Raw genomic sequence first — 22,322 nt, 5'->3', positions numbered from 1 at the left:
TCCATCCATTTATTGATCCTAGAAATCACGTAGGCACACTCACTGTGCTGTAATACTGGGTTGTTCATTTATCTATGCAAGCTTTTTAGTAGTGTTTTTAAAAGGCAGCACGTTTTTTATCTAATCATATTTTGTCTGTAGTTTTCATCTAATCTGTATGTATCCATAGACACAAAAGGAGACTAGCATTAAAGAATGTTAGAGATGTGAACAATAGAAACAGGTTACCATATGTCTTCTATTCTGCTATAGCTGTCTGCATTACTTGTTTTTATCCTGCAGTTTATATAAGGTAAATGAGACCTAAATTATACATGATTAGCTATTGCACGCAGAAAAAAATAATAATTTATAAGCCTAATGACGTAGGGGGGATTTTGAAGCTATCTGAATTTTAATTTTGGGGGGTTACATTTCTCAATTTCATTGCAGAAGGCTTTCTTTTCTTTCAAATAATATAGAGGGAAAAATTATAATCCCATTGCTTTACAGCTAACATTGTAAAAGGATGCATACTCCTGTGAGATACCAGAAGTACCAAGTATAAATGTTAATTGAACATGGCATTTATCAGAAAGAAGCAAATGTTAAAACCATGTTAGACTGATACAGAAAGTCAATTCAATGTAACAGCAAGGACAGCAACAGGAAATGGGCAAGTCAATCAACTGTATTTCTTACAGTTTTATTTATTTTTTAACTGAAAAGAGTAACAGCAAATGGGTTAGCAACCTGCATAAGTGTCATGCCATAAGCTACTTACTGGTTTATCCTTGATTGTGGGACTTGACACACACAGGTAAAGTTTGCCATCTTCTTCCAGACAGGCATCTATCAGAGCTTGTACAGAGCTTTCTTCCTGGAACAGCAGAAAGGCATAACCTTGGAAAGGATAAAAGACACAAGAAAGAAAAAGAACAGATTAATTTATAAAGCATTTTTTTTAATAAAGAAAATAAACCCAAGAAGTGAATAAGACATACAAATTACAAATAACTGTTAAGGCTGTTGGTTTGTTTTAATAAATTAAATTCACCTAATAGATCATACCCTCATACAGTATTGATTTCAGAATGAAGACAAGAGTGTTTGTTGTGTATGAGTGTGTTTATTTCATTAATGATTTTGAGCAGTGAGAATATAGGCTGGTGAATAAGGGGTTCTTATTAGTCAACAACTGTATCTGAGCTATTTATCAGTGGTATCTGCTGGTATCAGTGATTATCATCTTACAATGGAAGCACCGAGTTTCTGGTTACTATATACAATGAATAAATGTTAGAAGAAAGGTCAAAAAAGTGGACAGATAAACAGATAAATAGACTTCTATGCTCGCATACTTAACTATGAAAAAAAATGCTCACCTAAAAACAATAAGCATGAGCAAAAAAGAATGGCATGCATTGTGTTTATTATGAGTCAAAGACCGGCTGTTATTTATATTTAAATAAAGCAGTTCAAAAGAAAGAAGGAAGAAAGTCCAATAAAAATTGCTCCAAGTGATTCAGAATTTTAGGACTTTAAATTAGCCAGTAAAACTAAGTGTCTGTGGCATTCAGTGCTCTCCTGAATGCAGCTGGCAAGAAAGCTTTCTTCAGTCTTAATGTTGTTAAATTTGAATGAAGATTTGACCCAAGCAGTCCATGCTTTTGCTACCTCAGAAGTGAAACTAATACAGCACACTCTACAGTAAGCAAAGCCGTCTAAAGACTGGCTGCTGACTTGAATACAGCTGCCCGGTTAAGACGACTTTCTATCGAGCATGCATTGCTCTTTTGCTCCATAATCAGTACAACTCAGTTTTCTCACTGAATGTGAACATGTTGGCTTTGACCTTTATAATTTGGCACTTGTGTGTCTTACAGGCTACCTCTTTTCAGAAAATCTGCAGCAGTTAGAGGCAGCTGGAGTTTAAGCAGGGACTGCTAGACTTTCTCTGCCTAAAACTCTTGACACAAACTAAGCGCCTGCACGATGATACACCATATTTAAGTTATGACAACTTTTGATATAGCTTTACACAGTCTGTTTGCTATTAATATAGTAGTGACTTACCTTAATTTTGCACTGAGTATTGAGTGAATACTATTTGGCATGTCCTTTTTAGATAAATACTACAAAACTCTGATTTATAAAAAAATTTAAGATAGACACTGAAAACGTGTTTACCTCTGTAGAGTTGTTATCTACCAAATGACCTCTTACCCTACTATCTCTAGTCCTGTGTGACTTCTCAAAGAACATTAAATTCTATGCAGCTGTTTGATTTCGAAGGCCAAAAGGAGTTTGTGTTAACAACATAGTTATAGCCCAGAACACATCTAGAAAGACAGACTTCCCCAAGAAAGCAAAATAGTTTGATCATCACTCTTGCTAGCAAACAAGAAACTTGCATACCTAGAGTTGGAGTAGATTAAAGACACCAGTCCCAATAAAAAGTGAAATATTTATTGAGTAAAAACATTGCTTTCCTCTCTAGCAGATGTAATTCTCTTAAAACAGTCCCCTAAAGATATAAACACACTTCAACATTTTAGTTTTAGACTTTAAAAAACTCTTTACATTAACTGAGTACAAAAATAATTAGCTTGCAATCACTATGATTTTTAGCTTCATTTTATTTTCCATCCATGCACATGTTATATCTTCCTCGCTCCATACCGTCCCTTCTGATTATATTCAAGGATCAGAGCAAAAACTTAATACAAATTAAAGTATCTTTAGTTAGCAGTTTTTTCAGCCTTATAAAATGCCCCAGTCAGAAAACTAGATACTTGGAAAAGACTACCATGGCAACTACACCTCCAAAGCCAACTGATCTCACTCTATGGTTCAGCCCAATCCTTGCCTTATATTTTATATAAATGCCTTGTGAGACAAATTCCCAGAAGACGCAGTGCAGATCACTCCAGTACTATGAAATCCAAATAAGAATACATGTACATTTATGCACACTTTAAAAGAATGGTTTACAATATATTTAAATAGATTTAAACATTTAGGATTTATCTTCTGACCAGACCATAAGATTTGAACTCTTAAAAATACAATTTTGTATATTTCAGACTTTTATAATCTTAAACCAGCAAAATATTGGAAATTTCTTTAGCATAAAGTCAAAATGAAAATTGGGAAATGTTTATTGTGGCTTAATTACTCAGCAAAAATCTGGGCAACAGCTTGGGATGCTGCTTTCTTCTATGAAGCTTTTTCAGGTTTTTCTGAGTCATAGTAAGAGGTTACATCTGTGGTAGTTGGAGTTGACATCCATTTGGGGGTACAGTAAATGGTCTGATCATAACTTCCCAAAGCAGTTAAAATTAACCAATACTTGTTAATTTTCTCTGGCTGCTAGGTTACAAGAGCAGTCCAATTTAGTAAGAATTCAGTTTTCTAACCTGGGGCTAGCACCTGCCATGAAGTTCAGTAAGTTAACACCTCCTCATTTCTCTAGACCTCTGTGACTGTAACACATTCTGTCTGCCTGCCTGCTATGGAGTCTCTATGGGCCCTCTGAAGAAGGACAGGTAAGCAGTTTACAGCAGCAGTCTTCTGTTAATGCATGACATGATGTCCAGCATTACTTCAAAACCTGGTGATTGCACATCTATTTCAATTATTCAAGGACTTTTGATACTCAAGATTAACAAAGATTACACTGAAATGAAAAATAATTAAATAACAGAAGTTCAAATAATATAAGGATCATGTAGATACTGATATGGACAAGAAAGATACCTGCCAAAGTTAAAGGTATTTGTACTCATTTTCTAGAATTGCATAGGGATGCAAAAACCTTACATTCAGAAAGGTGCAGCTCCTTCCCGTGAGCAGTGGAAAGTGCTAGGCATTGCTATTACTGAATACTTACCCTCTTGCTCACAGTACCACTATTTAGAGATGCATTTGCGTGTTCATACAAGCAAATATGTGTTTCCACGGATGCACTGCATTTGATTAGAACTCTATAGCAGGAGATGCACTCTGAACTTAGATTCCAGTATAAAGAATGAAATTGGAAAATACACATGCCAAAACTGACATTGCATAAAGAATTCTCACACTAGATGCAATTTAATAATGAAATATTTTTTTTGCATAGGAACAAACCACCATTTTTAGTAACTTCAGCCACAATTTAAAGAAAAATAATCACGCCAATATGTAAATTAACAGTAATTAATTTTCTTTTTCTGTGCTTAAATGCTAAATTTGGCTATAACTTTATAAAAGAGTATTCCTTCCTGAAGAGATTCTCAAAAACGGCTACTTCAGGCATTATATCCTGCTCTACTGCATATTTCTATTCTTATTTCTACTACACACAATGAGAGATGAGCCTAACCCCCAAAAAGCTTTACTGCATGGCCAGTTGACTTCTAACTTCAGAATGGTCAATTATAGGGGCTTCTAGGTTTAGAAGAAACTTAATTCATGTTTAAAGACATTAGGTGAGGTAAAATTAATAAGATGATCAGCTTCCAAAACAAAAATGTATTAATCCAAATAACTTGAATTATTTAGCAGATGCTGAAAGTTGCTTCAAATTCCTCAGCATCATGCGCTTCAGCACATTCTCCTCTCTGTACATCACGGGTATCATATGACTTAAAGCATATGGGTTTTTTCCAAGAAGTAAGAGATTTGATGAATTTCAAAATTGTAATTCTCTACAGCAGAATCTCGGTAGCGTGCTGTGGTAGTATGTTGCAGACAAACTTCAGCAGTGATCCTTTCTTAGCTGACCAAACGTTCTAAAGGTTTGAGGGCTCAAGGGATTGCTCATGACTCAGATTCCATAAAGTAAAACAAGTGAGATATTTGAAGACGCAGAAAATAGCAAGGTACCTGACAACTGCTGAATATTCTATATACACAAATATGTGGCTTCTTGGCAGAGCAGAAACAATCCAGCTCCTTCTCTGCTGTTGGTACAACACATCACTGTAGTGCTGACAATAAACATTGCACTTCGCAATCCACTGGAAAAAGGCAACAACACATTTTGCTGTAAGAAAAGTCACTACAGGGGTACAGCAGAGGGAAGATTAGGAGAAGATTAATTTCCCTAGATTCTGAAGCACAGCCTAGGAGCTCCTCAACCTTGAGCTCAAGGATTCATTATTTTATGGAAAGCAGTACAAGAACTAAGCTCCTTTGTACATGTCCCATTCTGTCATCTAAACTGTGACACAATTTCCATATGAAAGGATAATTCAGTCCAGTTGGTCTAATTTCACTTAACCTTGCTGAGAACAAACTGGAAAATCTGGCATATAAGCTGTGTCCCACTAGCTTGAAAAAGGTTGTCACTTGAAATGCAAGATACGCTTAGAACTACCATATAATGTTGCTATAGTCTGGAAAAATGCATTTTTGCCAGCCTAGACAGTCTGGAAAATCTCTGTTTCAATTAATATCAACATAGGCGTACCTTCTCTAATGATGGGAACCTTTCTGTATTACTGAAAGCACATTTTGTAATAAGGCTTCAGTGATCTCTTCAAGACAACGTGCTAGATGGAAAGCTTAAAGGTGCTTATTCTGCCTTTCTTGTAATAGCAGAATCTTGATGTTCATACTTTTATGTTAAAAACTGTCATGTTGGTACAAATTACAGGCAATCATGTTGGAGTGCATCATGCATGTGTTCTGCCCATCCTTCCTCAATGTAATTAAAGTGAAAAGAACTACTAATGAACCTTTATTAGGGCAGAATGTGTATTAAGTGTATCAGGCGAGAAAGAAAATAAACTTATGGGCCTTGTAGACGCTATTCAACTTAGCAAGCCATAGCTGGTAGAGTTTATCAGAGAAGACCATCTTCTTGCCTAGACCAAAATATTTCTCAGAGTTAAAGATGATCCAGCTTCATGGCTTACATGGCTCACCAGGAAAAGACTGACTGCATTTCAGAGCATCCATGAATAAAAGATGCCAAAAAAAACCCCAAACCTTTATTTTATTCTTCTAAACCTGGTAACACCTTCCTTGTATGGCTCCATCATTAGGCACAAAGTTTGGTGGAGTGAAATTAAATAATTCACTGTGTTTTGTAACCCATGAGAGAAGGTAGGAAAGAAGTTTGGTATAGTAGAATTTTTACACTCCTTTCAGTTAAAGTGATTAATTACTAATGTTTGAGTGCTAAGGTTGTCTGAACAGTGTCTAGTTACTTAGTGATAAAGGAATATTTCAGAAAGGTGCTAATGGAGTAGCTGCACAGATCTCTCACTTAATGAAGTCCAGAGTGGATTTAATTCAATCAGAAGTTTTTCTTAGAAATTTCTTTCTTAGAAGTTAATTGTGAATTCATTCCATCCCTTTACATTAACTAAAGTTTACCGGTTTATGCTCAACTTGTGAATACTATAAGTGATTCATAAGTTCTTTAAGTTCTTGCATTTGAGAACAGCAATATATAAATTGCTGTTCAAATACATCAACCATGAGCTGCGTCTTCCGGTAGCCAGCATTTTGGCATTCGAATGCTATATAACCAAAGAGGGAAGGATTAACCTATTTCTGGCTCTTAGAATTGGGGCTACTTTTCCAATAAAGGAAAAAATTGTAATGAAGAATTATATGTAAGGTCAAAGAGTATTTTAATATCCATGTCAGAGGTCTGCATATAATCTACTGATTTCCTATGTAATTGACCTCAAATCCACAATTCCCAAAATTCAGACCACTTACAAGATCAGATATAGAAATCATATTCTAAGGTGTGTTTTCACACATGTGAGACACACATGTGTTTTCAGTTTTATAACACTGATGTTGGGTGGCAGAACTAAGACAATGAAGAGAAGGATTTTCTCTTCTCCTTACATACTGGATAGCAAGTCAGAACAGTCTTTGGGTAGTCACATGTATTCATTTCATATGCAAAATGGAAAGACTACTTACTTACACTTGAAAAAAGTTAAACTACCTTTGAAGCACATTTTCTTTCATTCTGTCTTTTTAAAGCTTAGACAGTGTCCTTTCTGATGTTTTATAGGCTCCAAGATTACAATAAAATCTACCATCCACCCAAGATCTCTTATAAAAGTATTTCAATATATATATCTACCTCATATTATTATGTAAAAAATATGATGGAGTTAAACTGGCAAAGAAAATTAACGTTCTAGTCTCATGTCTTTGGGTTTATTTTTAGATGGTCGAGATGGCTACCTCAAAAAAGTAGATTTAAATAGACTTAATTTTTTCATGAAATATAAACAGCACTTTCTTCTTTTATTTTTTCTCAATTTTAAAAAATAGTTTTGAATTGAATTATGGTTGTATTTACTAGAACTTTTAGAATAAATTTGTTTTAAAAGCATACAGCAAGTGAGCATTTAGAAACAGTGCGAACCAAATTTCTAAATCAGTTAATGTGATGACAAAGGGTCATTGCTCAAAGTCACCCTTAGTAATCTTATTAGAAGATGCTTTGAACATGAATAAAACACATTTCTAAATCCAAAGATGAAATGACTATTAAAAATGAAACTAAGTTTTGAAAAATAAAAATCCGAGGTGTTAAAAAAAATGCAGACTTTCTTTTAAACATTGCAGTGACATGACTGGATTTTCAAAAAACATCAAAGGCTTTAAATACTTAAGAAACCTCAAAATAGAAAGGGCTGTAATCTCACTTAGCTACTGCAGAAGAGTGAAATTATGTTTTAGTCCAGGCTGCAGAGATGAATTTCTTTTAGTCAGTCTAATTTTAAATGGCAGTGTATGACCTGTCAGCTGATTCCTTTCTCTAAAAAACAAAAGGTGTATAAGAAAAGTGAACAGTTTAGCATCTTACAACGACTCCTATTCATTTTTACATGTTTTTCATGAGTACCAGACTAAGTCTGAGTAGTCTGATATGTAAGAAATTCCCCATATGCCACATTAAAGACAGGTTTTGGGGTAGGTTTTGTTTGTTTTTAATTAAAGGTATGCACTCCATATCCTCAGTTCCATTGAAAAATAATTGGATCCTGAATCTAAATAGCAATTAAATGAAGCGTAAATAGTTAAATGGAAGACAGGATGCATATCAAGAAAAGTCAGCAAGCAAGCAGATCATATGGAAAAGTTGAATGAAAACTGAGGTTCTGTATCAGTAGCTTCTGTAAAATAAACTGCATGTCTTCTTAATTCCAATTTTACCATTAAATAATCCACATCACTGAGATTACCAAAAGAATGGAAACTAACATTTAAAACTTACTACTAATGATCTTACCGTATCACAAATAACAGAGAAATTAGAAACCTCCTATGTTGTCATAAATGTTATGGAGATAATGTCATAAATATGTCATAAATATATGTCATTATGGAGATAATGTCATAAATATGTCATAAATATTATGGTTTTTCCCTACATCTTCAATTTAAATGGGGAAAAAAACCAAACAAACAAACCACGCACAGAATGTCTGCTTGCTCCATGAGGACATAAATTATTTTTGGAACATGGGAGAGGTACCCCAATGTTTCCTCTGCACTTCAGTGCAGAATAGAAAGGACATTTCAGTAGTGCTGTAGTGAATATATACAGTTAAAGGTTTATAAATCCTTTCAATTCCAAAATATGTCAACAATCAGAAGGGATTTGCTAGTCATCACTACTTCGACTTTCACTGCCTGGGGGCGGGGGGGGGGGGGAAACACAGTATACATACACCATCTCAGCTTGTCCTGTAGTAAAAATACTCCTACCCACCTGTATTGAAAAAGAAAACATTGAAATGCCTTTTTTTTCTTTTTTTTTTTTTTTTTAAACTAAAAGAATATTCTACAAGCGTACTAAAGCCTCTCTTTTTATCTGGCATTTTACTTCTACACTAGTGTCAAACATTGCAACAGCAAATTTATAGGGTTGTCTCCTCTTTCAAAGGTCACAGCCATTTTAAAACTTCAGACTTCAGACTGCAACATGATCTATAGCAGCTATAAATCAGAATTAAAGGGTATAAAAACATAAAAGAAAGGCTATAACATACAATTTGGTTTATTATAGTTGTAAGAGTAGTCACATGAATTAATCAAAGACTAAATTTTTGATGAGGCAAGAGCTATCTTTTGAAGTTTACTGGGTCAGCAGCATGAAAAAACATGCATTTACATTCATAAATATCAAAAAAGCAACTAAATTCAGAATTGAATTTTTCAATTTTGGTTTTCAAGGGCAATATGAAATGGTGACTGCTCTGGGCAGAGCAGGTCATTGTCATCATCTGGAGGGGGTCAGGTCCGCTGCTGCTGCTTTTACTCTGAACAGATGGCTCAAAAGAGATCAGTCTCCAAGTTTGAACAAAACCTGTTACTCTTCTTTGCAAGTAAGCCAATTTCCAATTCTACTCCAAGCAACATTAACATAGAAAAATTCTAGATTAATATAAGTTGTCTGCTTGATTTCAACTTCTATTTCATGCATAGTGTTAGCATGAGGTAAAATAAATTCAACAGAAAGATTTTCAGGGGAAGAAAGCAAAAGCCCAAAAATCCAGGCTACTTTTTAGCTGAAGTAAGTTATTTTTAATTAATAAAATATGATATTGGGGTTTACAATATATTTCATTTAAAATTATATATTTTTCTTAAAACTTATTTTTAAAGAAGAAAGGAAACAGCACTTACTAGAGCTGTGATACACAAAACACTTGGGACTGTTGTCAAGAGCTGAATCAAAGTAAAGAACTTCAATCAAAAAGAGAAGATACCCCATGTCATTTACATAGACCAAGCCAGCAACACATTTCCTGATTTTGTACGATCCTAACTCTCCTGTGAGAAGACAGGAAATCTGCGCTTCACAGGGAGCAAACTGTGCCTAGAGAGGAACTGAAGTTGTACGACATTTCTTAAGACAGAATGCAGAGCTTCAGTACTAGGCTTTGACTTTTCTTTTAATCAAGTAGTCAATTTGTCAACAGCTGCTGTGGTGCATTGCTGGTTAATAACTGGTTTGAATGTTCACTCACATGTGGATTGTTTTCAGGTTCTATTTGCTCAAGTTTCTTGTCTTTGTTGACTATATAGAAAAGATGCAGCTTGAAAAACCTTCCTTAATAACAGAAGGTTTTTCCAAAACTGGACTACTCATAGTTGCAGAACAAATTTCTATTTCTCAAAAAAACCAAAAAAACAAAAAAAGTGTCTGGTTAGTGAGATTATGCATTTTCCTGGAAGATCAGAATGGTACATTTTACAAAAAAAAATTATTGGACTTATCAAATCCTCTAAAACATTATGATTTTCACTTTATTAAATGAAAACTGCACAGCCTCCATTGGTATACAACAGACTTATACTGTATACAACAGACAGATTATACTGAAGTAGTATAATCAGTAGTCACATACATCATAGGTCCCCAAACCAGGTAGAATTTGCATGGTATAAAGTAGATAAAAACTGCCAACCATGCACTGAGACATCTGAGAGACACACCAGTTCTCAGCTGCTCCTAGCTCTTGAAATCAGAAAGCATCTTTCATTCCAGCACCTGATGAATTCCCATTGCCAGACCTGACCTCTGATTTGAGAGAACAGAAGCATAATTTGGGATATTATCTTTGATAAATTGCTGATTTATATATTCAGATGATATTGCACTAATTTTATATTACTGTATCATTATCATAGGGGTAGAATTGTGTGCATCATTGCAGTGATTTTAGGAACGGAATATGGAATATTATAATGCTTACAGGAATTTATAAAGAGAGCATGAGCTTGTAATGCATGAAATGATTACAACTGATCAGGGGAGCGTGAGTAGGGAACAACTTATTTTTTAGATGACCCTCAAAAACAGTGAATACGCTGCAGTACTAGTACAGAATCTCTCTCCACCACCCCCAGTCATCGCCTTGAACTTACTTCAATGATTCGAAAGAAGAATTTGGTGCTTCATAAATTATTAGCAAAACAAGACATAGCGCAAGCTATTAGCAGAGCGCTACATCCTCGATATCACCATTCAAAGGACTGCTTTTATCCTGGAGCCCATAATACTTACAGATCAATTCATATATTTCCATTTACAAAACAAAAGAAAAGCAACATTTAATGAAAGTAGTGTTTCCATTGCGGGGGGGGGGGGGGGGGGCACAAACCACAGTAAAATCTACTTGGCTTTATAAGTGGTTAATGAGAATCAGACAAACATTTCACTGCTTACGTTTGACAAAAGTGAAAGCTTTTTCTGTACTTAGATATGTTCAAATTCCAGGTAATGCTTTCACTTCTCCACCCTGTTTTTGCCGCCTTAAACCTTTTTTTAGTGTCTTCGTCATTAGTGGGTTTTGAAAGAAAATTTAGGTAGATATTGTGAACTGACAGTCATTCAAATCAGAATTAGCACCATTTGCTTTCATATGTGTACTATGAAATGACAATAGTGAAGAAGGAACATATTTTTCAGTCTGCTTAGGAGTATTTTAGCCATTATCCAATCCAAAATTTCAGTATAAACAGTAGCTACATAGAATTATTTAATATACTTCATTTTAGCTAAATATCCATTCACTATTTAAATATATCCTCAATAAGAGACTTCTCAATCAGAATTCATATTTTCTTCCTCATACAGACATTTCACAGTAGCTACAAATCCAGTGGGAATCTACACCAGACCGTATTTTTACCTCCTGAGTAGGCCATGTGTGATGTGTAAGCTACTCAGTGATATAAGCAGTACAATAGCAGTTTGATACAAGCAGTACAATATACATGTACGTTCAATTAATATACCATATATCACAGTCTAATATATTATTTGTCATCCACAAAAATGACAAAGATGCACACCCGTAAAAATGCATGATTTGGTGCTCTTATTTAGGAAATATCATTAAGTCAGTCATCAAGCTCTATGTGCTTCTGTTTCACTAAATACAAAGCTTTCTTTTAAAAGAGGATCTGCATCTCCCGAAGTAAGAGCTAAAAACAGTTAAAATTTTGAACTTAACCCTGTCCCTGATTTGGATAGCTGATGATTTGTCAGATTCATCTTTGATTATTAGAAGATGAATTAATAGGGCTTCTCCTTTATCTCTGAGACCTTCTTTAAGAACATTAAGATTTAAAACCTGTGATCACAACCAAGTCTAGCTTTATTAAAATTAATTGCCCAATAAATTAAAAAAAATATTCAATTTGCATGTAAGTTGGTGGCAGTTACTGATATACTACAAGATACTGAATATGCAAGATATACTCCTGAAAAACTCATAAAAGAATGCATTCTTTAATAAGGACTATCTTTAAGATTTCCTGTTTCTGTCCAAAAAGAGACATCAGTAAACTTGTCTGAAATTTGATTTTTTTTTTTTTGGCCACTATCAATTCTTCAGACTACTGCATCATTTAACCAAACACTTGTCTATTTTCCATTCACGTCAGAGATATATTTAGTCTAAATAAGTCAGAATTTCAATAAGTTTTACTGCAGGTAAGAGCTGCACAACAATGAAGAAAAAAATATGGGCACTGTATGCAGGTAAGTCTTATTGAAATATCCTAGTCAATTATTTCAGCGTCTGCCCAAACAAATTTACTGCAACAGTTAGTCCAGAAAGTGGACGCTTGGAATTGCTATTTAAACAGAACCTACTGAACTGGGCATTTGATTGAAAGCTTGCGTGATTTGATTGAGTAGTGATTAGTAGATGCATGAACCAGACTCCAACCAGCTGCTCTTTAGATTCTGGAAGCAGCAATCCCCTTGAAACAGGCCTTAAATATCAACTGTGACTTAACTCAAATGTACTCTGATAAAATAGATAGTTTGTGTAAAGTATAAGAAATCCCATTGCAATCTTAACCCTTCCTGGCAGTGAGTGAGAGAAAACAGCCTGCCTCTTTGGCATATGACCAACAGAAAAGCATCTAGATGATTTATGGAAAGACTTTGTTCTGGAAAGAGAAAATTATGGAACTCCAACACCTGACCTTTAGTTTTCCCTAAAGAGTCAGGAGGCTTATGAGAAAAACCTATCAGTAGGTGCAGATGTGATGCGTATGAACTTCAAAACTGGCTTTGCTGGAAGCAATGGATGTGGCCTAAGTATCTCTCCTCATGTAACATACTACCTAGCCCATCAGTCAAAGCAAAACTGAGAGGCATTAGATACAGTTTAATAGAAAAGTGATACATAGACTGCAGACCATGATTATGGGCTTCCAAAGTATGCCTCCTTTAATTGCTACCAACAAATCAATTAGGTCTTTTAGAAATCTGATTTTTTTCTGTGGGAAATCCAAGGTCTTTTGATGATACTGGCCATAAGACTGCTGACAGAGTTATGAGACATCCTGTCTTCTTCCAATAATCACATAGTCCAACAGAAGAAGTCTAAAATTTAAGGCAGTTTTGAATACAGCAAAACAACCTTCCATATTGACTTCTGTGTTGTAAAAAAGGTATTTTGCCTCTGTCAAAAACTTCTGAACAGCTTCTGAACAGTTATGACTACAAAACTTTTCTACCAATTTATTACTAATGCTGTAAAATGAAGTTACATGGTTAATTGCAGTGAACCCCCTAGTTATATAAAATACTTTCCAATAGATTCAGATATGAAAGAGTTTGGTTGACAAATGCACATCCAGGCTGAAATTGAAAACATCACCCAGGATTGTCTTTACAGTTTTTTTTCTGGAAACACTGGGGACTAGCACATTAGTGAGGACGACTATGAAAACAAGTTGTTTCTCTAGCAAATTAGAAGTGCAGCCATGAAAAACTGTAGACTTGTATTCATCTTTAGATACCAAATACTAAAATCTTCATTTTCATGTGGATAACAAGTAAGTCTGACAGTAAAATTTATCATATTAGCAACAGACACTGGAAAAGTTACTCTAGGACTATCATAGCCCTTGAACTCTCACTTTTGAGGCAACAGAACTTTTCCTGCTTAAATAATCTGCTTAAGCAATAGAGAGGAACCTGGGTGATGGAGAGCTACTGAATTTCTTTCCTGTATGACACATTAGCCCCAAATGCATATTCTTCAAAAAACAGAAAAGTTAGTCCTTTATTTGTGTGTTGTACACATACAACATATTATAGTACACAGACATCATATTATCCAATGTGATTTGACAGTTGATCCTAAAAATGTTATTTATCTGAACAAAAGAACTACCAAAAATGCCAAGACACTGGTGACTAACCAAGAATCTGTTGAGGAGGTACTCCAGCCTATCAGAGATATCTTAAGAACTTTGAAGTCTTTGGAGGAAGAAAAAAAAAAGAAGGAAAAAAAACAGTCTACACATAGACAAATGTCCTGTAGACTAAAAGTCAACCCCAATTTCTTGCAAGCAGGGCAAAAAACAAACAAACAAACCCCCACAAACATAAATGAGGGATAAATTTATTGATAGGACAGAGATCTAAATTTGGACAACAGCCTTCTTTTGTGTAAAAGGCAGAAAATAATTTGATTTGGTCCCATTACATAAAATCTCACAAGACTACTACACTTAGGAGAACATCTTACAGAGTGGTATCAAGCATGTGGTGTTGCAAGATCGATTCTTACAGAGTAATAATTGAGAATAATAATTGAGAGCCACTATCAATAATTGCAGCCCAACATCTGCCCCTCCCAACCCTGCCTTCCCACATCAAAAACAGTCCTGAAAAGGAGCTGATCCAGTAATTGTGGGCATTACATCAAATTTGTCATGTCTTGATTGGAAAAAGCTTTCTGACACAACATAATGAGAATAAAGAAGAGAGGGAAGTAGGCAGAAAGGGAAAAATTTGTTTTTGAAGAATAAGATTTTTTTCTCATAGGAACATTTGGTTTACACTAATGAGGAAGACAGAAGCTGCTGGGGTTGGATTTACTCTGCTTTATGACTTTGTACTGGAGCCCAGAAACCCAACTTTCATTCTTGAATTCTACACTACCCATCCTTTCTAAACTTGCACAGTCCTGCCTCTCAAAATAAGGTTTTCAGTAATAACCTAAACTACATTAGGAATATTTGGCTACAATCATTACATTATTCTCATAATAAATAGCCTTTATTTACTTATTTGGTTACTGTAGTCATAAGCAACTAGTAAGGCTGACAGAAACACCTTTACTACCAAATCCTGTGGAGACTATGGATACTGAGTCCCTTCTGAAGAGACCTGGTCATTCCTTAGGCATCAGAATTTGCTGACTGAAGAAGGGTCAACAAATGCTTGCTAAAAAATTGTGGTTTCTTCAGGGTTAAAAAAAATTCTCTTGCAACCTAGCAATTCTGAAAGAAAACAGCATTTGTTGAAAGCAACATGAAAGCTGGGAGAGAATAATCCTGCAAAGCTACTTCAGAATCAGAGTTGTTCCGCCTAGGCTTGATTGCTCAAAAATATTTTTATGTTTTGCCTCATCAGATTCTTGTTTACCCCTAGAAAAAAAAATTGCAAATGGCATAGTTTTAGGGACAGAGATTCTCTTAGATGAAGCAAGCTCCTTGAATGCTCTTTGGTAACCGGCACAGCAGTCTCAAAGACAGACATTTTAAAATCATCATTATCAGTACACCACCAAAAATCCTCAAACATTTAGGACAAGACAGGAAATAGTGTGAAGAGCTTTACAAAAGGGGGCTTAAACAAAAGTCATCAAGAACCTGAAAGAAAATTCTATACAAAAACAACCTTCAGTTACACAGCTACAGAAGAGCAGATTAGTGTGTACTGCATTTTGCTACCGCACATTTTGTGAATTGCATTGATTTGGGATTATGCTGCCCTGCTGTGGGAAGACACAGGGACTACAAATTACATACATTGCCTCAGACATCAGAGGGTAAAAGACTGACGTTGTGCACATCTGTGTTGGAACATACGTAAGCAAAGTTTAAAAAAGATCTTGCATCACTATTTGCCATACAATGTATTTCTGGATAAGGAACGTCAGTTTCCATGCTAGCAAATATTACGATCTCTGACTTCAGTTTTTAAAACATAAAAATTGGGTAGGCATTTTATGCTGGACTTTGGTGGTATGGTATTAGATCATTTAAGCCAAAGCAATTAGTTTCCGTACAACAGATTGCTGTATTCGGACAAACCAGATACCTTCTTGTGAAGATAGCTGATGAAATTAGACTTATGGCTCCACACTTCCTCCTTGCAACCATTCATTCTAGTTCCTCTGGCAGAAGCTACTGTTGCCAGTGCAGTGGCAATGGAATCAACCATGCAAATACTCCTCATCCATGAAATCAAGATCAGTCAAAAGACTACCAACAACAATGTTCCCATCTAACGTTACCTTAGCAATCATCAGGAAGGCTTGTACAGTCTGTCTCACCAGTTGTTTTAAATTAAAGCATGAGAATCACTTCACAATGTTACTTTGTGCAACTTTGCATACACTATTTTCTTCTTCATGAGATCTTGTTCACCCTTAGTGTCCCCTGCAGAGCAGTAGGGACAAGTGTGCTTATTTTCATCTAACAACAGAATAACTAACTGAAGAACAGGGAAAACACAAGAGGATCAGACTGCTGCACCACACATCTAAATCAACTGTAAAGCCAAAGCATTCCTCCCATTCCAAAGCCATCCTATTTCCAAGCTCTGCCATGCTTCATTTTCTCACTCTATATCTCATCTTTATCCAAACATCAGTCCTCCTAAATGAAAAGGAACAGAGGAAGACTTTTGCATAATTTTTGTCATTTTAAAATACGTTGTGATGTTTTTAAACATTGCTAGAAATTGATTGAAAAATCATAGTTATCACAAAGAAAAATCAGTAAAAACTTTTTTAAAAAGTTGTTTTAAAGCTAGCAATCTGTTAAAAAAACTGAAAAGAATGTTTTTGAAACAGTTGGCACCATCTGTTTAATAAAAAAAGGAAAAAAAATTACTGTAGTTAGCATAAACATTGATTAACTCAGCAGACCAGCAAATAAGTATAAAACCCATCAATTTATATTGCAATAAAATATGAATTACCTGGATTTTGCCAGAGTGAAATACACTGTGTCATGGTAATGTGTAACTACATTTGATAACATTCTTTAGTGCATATTTCATTATTTCTCAACATCTCATAGGTACTCAAAAAATACTTAGCCACAAACCACATTTAATTCCCAAAACTCTGTGGTGAAAGCCAAGTAAACACATTACGAACTGGGCATCTGCTTACCCAAGACCAACACATGGCATTTATAATTTTGTCAGTTCCGTTACTAACATATCCAAACAGATGCCAAAGGAAGTCATCCAAAGACTTTTCAGGCAATGGGAATTAATTGGCCTTACTCAGAAGCAAAGTGTTAAAATCACCTCATGGATGACACGAACATAAAAACATGGTGCTAAGCTTTACAATGCATAGGAGGGGGTAAAAAGAAATGTTAAGGCAATAATACAGATGCTCAGAACTAGAAATAGCAACCTCTTACACATTGTCAGCTGTTATCAGCTTCTCTTGCCCAAATGCATAATATACACTTTCAGTGACAAAACAGCTGGGTGCCACCAGTCCCTCTTCTCTCAAGCAACCTAAATATTGAGCTCACTGGCAACCAATGCATCCTGTAAACGCTATTTGATCTATCAGATGATTTTGGTTTTGTTACTATAATAACCAAAACTCAACCATTGAACAAGACAAATTGCTTTCCCAAACACATGCTCACAGTGTATTCTGTGATGTCAGGCAAGATTCAGTACGGGTAACGAAAACCTAGAATATCTGGGAAAACAGGAAAACCTGGATAATATAGATAGTATAGATATGCTTGAGGAATATGGTGCAGACACATCTATGTTGATCTGCGATCCCACAAGGTCCAAAATCATAATGTTGGCACTGTACTGAAATAAGCCTTGTGTAGCTCACCATGCTGGAGATTGCAGCTCAGCATATTTCACACACAACCAGTTTATGTCCATCAGGTACAGCACTAAATCTGAGGTAATGTGCCTAAGCAGACCTGTGGTGACACCATCCTGCTCAGGATACCAAATCCAGAAAAACCTTCTTTGTTCAAGCTCAGCGCTGCAGGAATGTTTCTGGACCCCAGCTAGTCCTGAAAACAGCTTGCATGCCACTGCACCTAAGCTAGTCAACCATACCAACTAATAAATTAGCTAATAAGGCTTGCTAGAACTGACTACACATCTATGGCTTGACTTGCCCACTAAACTAACCAGATAAAGCCCTCAGGGAGGTGATGGGGGGGGGGGGGGGGCAGGGGGAATCACTAGACTGTAAGCAACATTTTATTTTAATCTTTCAGATTTCATGCTTGATCAGATTAGCCATGGCTAATAGTTCCTGCAGCCTTTTGTTCCTAGCCCTAAGAATATCAAGAAAGTGCTCCTAATACAGTGCAACTATAGGGAATTCATATATTGCACCAACATAGTAAACATTCCACAAATTCAATAAATTATACCAGTAAGTAGATACTGGAAGTCTGTATTAATACACTCAGGACTGTGAGGGATGTCATCACCTGGATGTAACTATGAAGACAGAAAACCATGATGTAAAACTGCCCCCCATGTAAAACTGCTGACTATGCTGACCCATGGCATCAACTACTGATGTTGTCTGCTCCAAAGCTCTAACGGAATGCTTATCAAGGCAAACAAACAAAAAAATATTGAACTTTGTTATAAGTCCAGACACTGCCCACTGGTCTGACCCTACAGACATGAAGGAGTAATGAAAAAGGCTATCCATCAAAAGGACACTAAAGTTGGTCTGGAGGTGATGGCATATTTTCAGAAAGATCAGGGTTCAATTTTACTGACAGTGGGGTACATTCAAGTAGGTGGGAAAAGCCTTGGAGGTCAGGCTTTATTAATGTGTGAACAAAGATTAGCCTCCACATCATCCCCACTGCATTCCAACAATGCATTTTTCTTGTTTTCCTTTGAGATTGCTAGCACACAAAAACCAACTCATTTTCTCCTCTGTAATTTAATTTGACTTTTTTTTTTTTTACATATTTTCCATTTGAAGGAATCATATTCAAAATGTCAGAGAATTTACAGACTACCAATGCAACATGGAAGAGAAGATATCTAGAAAAAGGGAGAAAACATTTGAATTAATGAGTATTTGACAGCTGAATAAGTCATGTCACTGAATTTTGTACCAAGCATAATTTCAAGTATCACTTCATTTCACTGTATTTTTTAAATAAATGCCTGATAATGCATCAAAACAACTTAAAATAAAAGAGTAAAAAAAATTAATAAAAAATACTTCATTTTAGTTCTGAAGGAACTTCTAATGAAAAACAGCAGTGGAGACATTTTATTGTGGTACTTCTCTCAATGACTCCATAATAACTTTTGAAAATAAGTACTCTATATATATAAAATAGACCAAAAAGCTGTGAAAAAAATTATAATACACATTCAAACTTTACCCTTTGACTCCTGGTAATAACATTGTCTTCTATGCAGATGCCACCTATATGGGATCACAGTAAGTCCAGTACATTTGACCTACCGAGCTTAATATGACTGTAAGTGAATCTCAAAGACAGGAATGCAGGACGTATGATGCTGCAGCCCTGATTGATAACTAAGAAGTCAGTTATAAATAAATCTGGAACAGTTGGGATTGACTGTTGTTTAGCACTTTCAGACAGACGTTCAGGGCAACTGGCAGGGCCTTTGAAAGCTGTTTCCTACATTAGAATCATAACAAAAATAGAAGTGAGGCTACATTCCCTTGTCTTCTGCTAAAATAGATCTTACTCAAAAACATTTTTACAAGTTTGGCGAGGCGTAACTAGTCCACTGTCAGATACAGAACAAAATCATAATTGGAAGTCCCATGTTGATCTACCATGAATAGTTACTTATTGAATTAATACAGAAAAAAAATAGAAAAGAAAGAAGGAGGAAAGAAAAAAAAGAAAAAAGTGGAGAGTACTAGGAGATATTAGGGACAAGGAGAAGCTGGTTTTACTACATTTTAAGTTGTAAGTGAAGGTAAAATCAGAATTCACTAGCCAGAAAGAACCCTAACGACCTTTAAAAATAAAATAAAAAGGGAAAATAATACATTTTACCAAATGTCCTTAGGAATATATGGGTTTTTTGGAGGTTTGGGGTGGTTTTTTGCTGGTTTGGGGTTTTTTTGTTTTGTTTTAGTTTTGTTTTGTTTTTTTAAACTAAAGAACAGATGTTGCATAATAACTACTGACAGCAAGGCTGAGTTGTGAGAAAGGAACAGGAAAGAGGGAGCACATATGGGTTTTTGTTCTGTTTTTAAGTGCCCCAAATACTGTTTACAGGGCAAGCATTTGTCACAGAGTTTTCACCTCCAGCACTTAAGCTTCCAGATAAATTAAGGTGGCTTTTATTTGTATTGTTTTTTACAGTCAAAATATATCTATCAAAGTATTGTAGGATTAGCTAGTTCACTGACTGAACAGCCCATTTTTCTGCCAAAATAATCAGTGGCCTTAATGAGCAATTAAGAGCTTTCAGGGTCAGTGAGAACAGAAAATCTTAACATATAGATAAGAAATTCTGTGTATAACTTCATGCTACTGTTTCACATCATGAGTGAACTCCCAAACTATACGCAACAGGCACGCGTAACTGAGAATAGAATGTATATAGTATAACACAAACTCAAAGGAGAGACTAGGATACTATAAGAGCAATGTGATTTAGCCAAGGTAACTCTCCAAACAGGTTTCCCCATAAACTGTTCTTTCTCATCCAAAACAGGTCTGCATAGTGTTTTGCTGACAGATATGAAATTGCCTTACCTGCACACTCTAAACCACCCTGAACCAAATCAGCTCCAACCTAGAAGCTCTGTGACTGTGGTGCGTGATGCCAGCCTGCCCTCTCTTAGCAGAGCTCATTGCTGCCGTTCAGCACCCAGCGTGCCCCGATGCAGACCTTGTGGTTCTGAGCAGGATCTTGGGTCAGAACACACCAAGAGGACTCATGCTTCTCTTTGAAATACTATGTACCCAATCCACCAGTGACTTCCAGCTATTATTCCTATAGTTTCTACAATATGCAAACTGCAACAGAATCAGCACTAGGAAATTTCTGCAACTTGCCTTCTAAAGTAAGGCTAGTATAAATTAGGGCATGATTCAGGGACTCCAGGCTTACTGAAGAAGTACACGCACAGGACCACATTTCAGTCACTGAATTGTGTTTTTTCCATCATGACAACTGCTGAAAATAGGCTTGTTGAAAGAGAGAAAATTAATCATAAAGAGTCAAATCTTTTCTTTGTAATGGATTGCCACATTGCAGCCGTAGTTTCCTTTTACCAGAACAGCCTGCATAAATGTATTTTAAACTAATTACCTTTAGGTGGAAAATATGACTTGCTTTCAGCTTTGTGAGGCCAGTCCACCACAAGAGGTCCAAACCTACGAAAGCTGGCAGTGATCTCATCTACAAAAAACAAATGAGGCACCTTAGAGAGAATCTGAAGACTGACAGTGGCAAGGTAAAAATTCTTACTTTAAAAAAAAAAACCAAAACCAACATACTATTTTCTACACCTATTAAGAACAGTGAAAACTGCAATAATGTACATAGAGGATGCCTAACTATTCTTTCACCTCTATGCTATATATGGCTGCTTAAAAATGTAATTTTACATTCCACTAATGCAAGTTTGCAGCAGGATTAAATGCAAACATGATCTATCAGAAGTGAATATGCTTCAGCTGCGGTCTATTTCTAATTATAGCTGCAAAGCAGGGTCAGATGCAGCCACATGGGACTGACTGAGGAGCTACATGTCAGCATGGCCACTCCTTGTAGCATGCCCTAGAAAGCAGGCTGCATCAGGTCATGCGACTGTGGGGTTTTCACCTTCCTCAGTCCCCTCTAGAAATCTGCCTTGAATTACCAAGTTATTTCGTTGCTTTTGAGCATCAATTTAGAAACACTGTGGAACACACATTTCAAACTATCCTATAGAATAATTTTGTTCTACATGCAAATGCTTCAGAAAAAAGTATTTTAAGTTATTTTTTAAAAAAATCTTTTTTTATCAATGCATTTATGTACTTTAAAGAAAGAATTAGTTTAAAATCGTGTCTAATATGATGCTAGATAGATCAGAGCAACAATCCATCAGGAGAAAAGTTTGAAGAGAAAGGCAGTGGTTTTCAAATTTCTGATTGCTGTTTGAGATGTGTCCAGTTTATCTGACCCCATGAGCTGCACGTCCGACTTTTCAAGCATCTAGAGCCACAAAACACATATCGCATAACGCAGGAGCTGAAGGAAAAAGGTGTTACTGGAGTAGACCTCTCATGGAAGAGGGTAGCAGCTGCCAAGTGGCCAT

At 35.8% G+C, this 22,322-nt stretch overlaps 1 protein-coding gene across 8 annotated transcripts in view; it reads right to left on the bottom strand.

Annotated features, from left to right (window-relative positions):
- CPEB3 (cytoplasmic polyadenylation element binding protein 3) overlaps positions 1-22,322 on the bottom strand; it is a 99,167-nt gene that overhangs the window by 10,373 nt on the left and 66,472 nt on the right. For 6 of the 8 annotated variants that reach the window (XM_072869405.1, XM_072869406.1, XM_072869403.1 and 3 more), the window contains exons 6-7: positions 21,329-21,418; positions 764-882 (exon numbers count right to left, since the gene is read on the bottom strand). In XM_072869405.1, coding sequence (XP_072725506.1) covers positions 764-882; positions 21,329-21,418 — 209 coding nt within the window. The remainder of the gene's footprint in view (positions 1-763; positions 883-21,328; positions 21,419-22,322) is intronic. The other 2 variants (XM_072869408.1, XM_072869409.1) reach the window with 1 other exon arrangement.

This window comes from Ciconia boyciana, chromosome 8 (genome assembly GCF_034638445.1).
Source record: "Ciconia boyciana chromosome 8, ASM3463844v1, whole genome shotgun sequence".
Taxonomy (NCBI): Eukaryota; Metazoa; Chordata; class Aves; order Ciconiiformes; family Ciconiidae; genus Ciconia; species Ciconia boyciana.
Note: the sequence above shows the minus strand (reverse complement) of the source record. Positions and strands in the feature narration are given on the sequence as shown.